Source organism: Megalobrama amblycephala, linkage group LG24, assembly GCF_018812025.1.
Source record: "Megalobrama amblycephala isolate DHTTF-2021 linkage group LG24, ASM1881202v1, whole genome shotgun sequence".
Lineage (NCBI taxonomy): Eukaryota > Metazoa > Chordata > Actinopteri > Cypriniformes > Xenocyprididae > Megalobrama > Megalobrama amblycephala.
The window spans coordinates 28,013,810-28,019,351 of record NC_063067.1 but is presented as its reverse complement, the minus strand read 5'-3'; the positions used below and the strand labels follow the sequence as shown (position 1 = coordinate 28,019,351).

Here is a 5,542-nt window from a genome sequence, read left to right as displayed (position 1 = left end):
TTTTTATGACCCATTTAAAATAAGGACCAGGAGAAAAATATGTTACATTTAAACATTTTTATTTTAAACTTAACCTTCCTCTGATCATAATCCCCTCAGTTATTAAGACAGAATTGTCAACAACCATGGAAAACTCAAATAATTAAAATGTAAACATAAGTCTAAAGTAGGGTGACCACCCGTCCCGCATTTTGCGGGACAGTCCCGAAATTAGGAGCTTACAATACAAAATTGTGAAATTTGGACACTGCTTTCTTCTCACGTTAATATTTCATTTAATGTGGGTTCTATGGCGTTATTATATTGAAAAATGTCGAGAGCGCATCAAATGCGCGAGCAATCTCTCCACTCACAGGCGGATTCCCTTGCACAAAACTGGACGCACGCGCGCTCTCGCTCAGATATTACATCTGCGCGCTCAAACTTTTGTCCTCCTGCATGTGCAGCCGTGAATCTAGAATTGTCTTCTCTCCAGGATTTAATGTTGCCATGAGCGCAACATTATAGTGTGGGCACCCACCGGCAGAAACATTAATCGGCGCATATGCCAAGTTTGCCAACAAATGTAAATCAGTCTTCAGTGATTCTGCATGTTAACAGCAAGTGTTCATCACTAATGCTCAATCATCACTTAAATTAATCACTTAATTATCTCATTAACTTTAATTCTGCTTCAGTGTTACTTTAACACTATTTAGAGAGGGACCAAATGTGCTCTGAGCAGAGTTGATTTAACTCTGGGGATTTTGCTGTGTAGTTAAACTTTGTCCATCAGCAGGTGATTTTATAGTTTTACAAGAGTGATTTTGCATTTTAATTCAGTCTGTCTTCTGTTTGTTTTGTACAGTTATGTTTTATGTAGCATAATTTCACAAAGCTAAAGTCAGACCATTCTGTTTTTGCTTTATATCTTGAAATTATGCAATCTAATTTAAATAATTTTAATTCAAAAACAAATGCTCATGTAACATCTTTGTATGAATCGTGATTAATATGCAGTTGTTGCCTCTAATTTCAAATGGCTGCTGCTATTTGTTGTTGTTGTTGTTTAAGGCCAGTTTGGGCTGCAATAGAACAAATAAAAAACAATAAATTTGCCTAATCAAAGAGAAAAAAAAAATCGATAATAAGAATCAGCCATGAAAAAATCATGCATCCCTAAAAAAATTTACTTTGAATGAAAACTGTATAGAGCAAAATGTACAATTTTACAAATTAGTAATCAAGTCTTTGACCTCAACATCCTTGTGTTTCTCACATGAGCAATGTATAAACAGATATATAGATATATAAATACATGTTTAAACAACATCAATGAGTAGTACTAGAGAGGCACACACATGATAATGGTACCTCAGTGAGTAGGCTGGTCAGGTCAGCACTGAGATCACAGTCTTCTTCAGTCAGCTGCTGTGTCAGAGATGCATCATAGGAACCATAAAGGATGTTGTCATTTTCATCTGTCCATTCAGACTCTATACTCAGAGTAAACACCATATATTAGTATGATGATGATGATGCATATAAAGTATTACACACTTTCCCAGATAAGGTGTAATAGTACCTATCGAGGTGCTGTGACTCTTCAGACTGGGAGTGAAACCACATGCTCCCTTAACTGATGCGATGCAGAAGGAAGGCCTGTCAGGTTTGGTTCCTGGTCTTCTTTTCCAGTTTCCTTGCTTGGAGAATTAATCAATCAATAAATTAATCAATAAAATACTACCACAATAAATCAATGAATCCAAACACAGCCATAGCAGTATCAATACAAGTCTGGTTCCTGAATTGATCACCCTTGTGAAAAATAAGTACACTTTAACATACTTATATATATTACATAAATAATATACTTTAACAGAATATATGTACATTTATATTAAGTGCAATTAGTTGAACTTAAGTAGGACTTAAGTGCATCATTATTTCATAATAACTTCTATTGTCTTTGAAATATGGTTAAAGTGTACTGCTGAATGCACTAACAGGTGACAACTTATTTATGGTAAACTAAAATATACTTTAATATTTCTTTTGTAAGTCATGTATTTAAATATATTTGTAATTGTAAATGATGAAGATGCAATTTAGTTCATTTAAAATATAACAATCTTTAAATGTAATATTGAACAACACACTACATTTAAAATTAAAATTATAGTCTGACTCTCTAAACATTAGGCCACAACTGCCCATAATGCATGTTATAATCAAGTAGCCCATGTTTTAGTATGTTGATCAACACATCCAAAATAAGTGTAGATCTTTAAAGCATAAAAAAATATTATTAAAACAATTATTTTAAAGTAAATCTTTTAATCTGACATTATTATTACAAAATGTACTTTTTAAAAGAGTACTTAAGTGTGTTAAGAAACATAGTTATGAACTCTAAGTAAACTTACTGTAAGTGGTGTTTTTTGTTTCATAATATATAATCTGCAAATACAGATTTTCTGCACAGGGCAGGCAATGAATAATTCAGTGATTTCTCCTACCTGTTTTGAACAATCAAAGACAAGCTGATTGAAACAAAAATTGAAAAGTATTATATTATTTCTTAATTCTCAAGTGCCTTGGCCTCCCATGTTTTTTTTTTGTTTGTTTTCTGTTTTGTTTTGTTTTTTACAAGAAAAACTGCATTTTGAAAAAAGCATTTTGCACTGACATTCATACATTGACTTGTGTGTCCAAACACTGTTGTGGTCATTAAATATGATTTTAGTCTTTTTAGTATTGATTTGATAAATTTCATTATTTATCTGCCCTTGTTTTTTCGGGAGGAAATTTTATGTGGTTCTGCTTATGCTCACCTTATCAAGGTGTTCACAATGGTCCTCATTAGACTGCTGTTCCTGCCTCAGGGACGGGCTGGTTTCTGTTGTGTCTTCAGGAAGTATTTTCTGGACACTCATTCCCTCTGTGGATCTGCACACCTCACCTGTTTGTATGTCCAGTTTTGATGGGCTGAAGGTTCTTTTTGCCTCCATCAACTCTGAGAGGGTAACTCCCTAAAAATAAGACTAATAAAACTGAGAAAATTGATCTGAAGCAGGTGTACACTGGTCACGACAGTCACACCGCAACACTGAACAGTCAAAATGTTATTGATGTTGTCAACATCCCGCCGCCGAGCTACTTATAGCTACTTGTAGTACTCGAGACTCGGACTCGGTCTTGGGCTCGGTCTCGAGACCATATTGTAACAGTCTTGGTCTTGTCATGGACTTGTGTGCATATTGACTCGGATATAAAAGATTGTTCTATCTTTTATATATATAAGTTCAACTAGCAAATTGGCGCCATCTTGCGATTCGTAATAGTTACTGACTGTGGTAAAAATGGCAGTTAAAAGCACAGGACTCTCATTGAAGATTTTTATTTATTTATTTTGCCAGTTAGCCCATATGAAAAATACCTTGGATTGCAAATTAATAATATTTATATTACAATTTTAACATTGTTGCAGTTAGAGTTGTCAAAAGCACCGACTTGGTACCTTTTCGGTACTGAAATTCTAAAAATGTGACGCTTTGAGCGCTGTTGAGTGGATTCGTAAACGCCTCTGAGTGGCCATTGTTTTCACGTCTCATTGGATATGTCTGTGATTGGCTTCAATAACCAACGTTGTAAAAACGTTGTAAATAGTCATCACTGACGCTTTTCACCGAGCGCTAACACAGATATACACGGGATACATCACGGACCAGTCCACTGATAGATGCCTGCTTTCAAGCGTTCCCGCTCGCGCTTTCAAAACACTTTCAAATTCAAACACTTCCATGTTCTTTCAAGCGCTGACATGTGTTGATTATTGAAGACAATCACAGACATATTCGATGTCAACACAATGGCCAATCAGCGGCGTTTACGAATCCGCTCAACAGAGCTCAACACGTCACGTTTTTAAAATTTCAGTACCGAAGTCGGTACTTTTGACAGCTCTAGTTGCAGTGTTTGTCTTGCTGCTAGGCAGTTGTTTTCTGTTTGTATGTTTGTTATTTTGTTTTTTACATTGCAACTGATAGCGAAAGCTTTAATTTAAGCTTTGCGTTGGGGTCATTTCCTGGTTGATTTTGTGGTAATGACCAGATGACTGTGTACATTGACCCCTTACATGACATATTTTTAGAGAATATGCAATCCAGTGTAATGAAAGCATACAGAAGTGTCATATTCTGCAACATGTAGGTTTTGTGAGGACAACAGTGTATCTACATCAGAGTATGAACATACCTGTGTAGCTCTTCGAGTCTGTCTGGCCTGCCGTGATTTGGCCTTCCTCTGAGACTCTGCTTCCTCATCCTTCACTGGGATCATGTGTGTCCTGAGACAGGATACATGAAGGACAAAAACAATTCCAAGATAAGAATATATGTATATTTCTCTAAGATACACTGATTTTTGATCAAAAATTAGATATGAGGTCAGCAGACATACTGTAAAATCAAACATGGGATCAGTAATTTCTTTTTTTTTTTTTTCAAGAAATTAATTATTTTATTCAGCAAAATCACAATAAATTGATCAAAAATGACAGTAAAGACAATTATAATATTACAAAAGATTTATATTTCAAATAAATGATGTCTGTTTGAACGTTCTGTTCACCAAAGAATGCTGAAAAAATGTTTCCACAAAAATATGAAGCAGCACAACTGTTTTCAACATTGATAATAATCAGAAATGTTTCTTGAGCATCAAATCATCATATTAGAATGATTTCTGAAGGATCACGTGACACTGAAGACTGGAGTAATGATGCTGAAAATTCAGATTTGATCACAGGAATAAATCACATTTTAAAATATATTACAGAAACTGTATTTTAAATTATAATATTTCATAATATTTCTGTTTTTACTGTATTTTTGATCAAATGCAGCATTGGTGAGCAGAAGACAGACTTCTTTCAAAAACATTAAAAAACTCTTACCAACCCCAAACTTTTGAAAGGTAGTGCATGTACTGTTCCATACAATCACCCATGCATAGTCTTTTAGGATGAACCTCATAAAACCATGAGGTCACAAGGTCATAAATAAGAAACTATTTTTTGCATAAGCCTACGTAAGCCTTTCAGAGAGACTTTTTTACATTGTGCCATTTCACTTCTAATAACTTCTTTCATTTTCTTTAAGGAAATATAATTTCTTATTTATTTCTTGTGATTTTGGGGTGAAATATGACCTGGACTTTTCTTGACAGGATTTGTCATACCTACAAACTAGTTGTTTTTCGGCGAAATTCGCTGTTTTGAATCAAAATATGTCATTTATGTGAATTGTGTAGATCCGAAGAGGGTTTTTTTTTTTTTTTTTTTTTTTTTCGGGGGTGGGGTGTCAGGGTGAGTTTGCAGGCACAATAAATTGAAAATGGGCTATTTTCCCCACAGACTACAGTGAGACCATAAACATCTCTTGAGCTGTTGTGATCTTTTTTTTGGCGCTCTGTGGTGTGACTGACACATCGCTGTTGCGCTTCAGTTCTAACAGAGGCAGAGCGCACGTGAACCGATCATGTCTTCCGCTTTACAACACAA

At 34.9% G+C, this 5,542-nt stretch overlaps 1 protein-coding gene across 1 annotated transcript; it reads right to left on the bottom strand.

Annotated features, from left to right (window-relative positions):
- Positions 1 to 1,052: 1,052 nt before the first annotated feature.
- LOC125260824 (protein phosphatase 1 regulatory subunit 12B-like) lies at positions 1,053 to 4,401 on the bottom strand. The gene is made up of 4 exons (XM_048179374.1): positions 4,237 to 4,401; positions 2,814 to 3,011; positions 1,565 to 1,682; positions 1,053 to 1,475 (listed from the first exon to the last, which is right to left on the bottom strand). Exons 1-4 carry the CDS (start codon positions 4,318 to 4,320, stop codon positions 1,312 to 1,314), a joined length of 564 nt encoding a protein of 187 aa, XP_048035331.1. The 5' UTR covers positions 4,321 to 4,401; the 3' UTR covers positions 1,053 to 1,311.
- Positions 4,402 to 5,542: the final 1,141 nt, after the last annotated feature.

What these genes read in the sequence shown, in the direction of transcription:
- LOC125260824 (XM_048179374.1), bottom strand. Translation starts at nt 4,320, where the DNA reads ATGATCCCAGTGAAGGATGAGGAAGCAGAGTCTCAGAGGAAGGCCAAA. An exon ending in AGACTCGAAGAGCTACACAG is followed by an intron (nt 3,012 to 4,236) that starts GTATGTTCATAC and finishes TCTTATTTTTAG; the next exon opens with GGAGTTACCCTCTCAGAGTT. An exon ending in ATTGTGAACACCTTGATAAG is followed by an intron (nt 1,683 to 2,813) that starts GTGAGCATAAGC and finishes TAATTCTCCAAG; the next exon opens with CAAGGAAACTGGAAAAGAAG.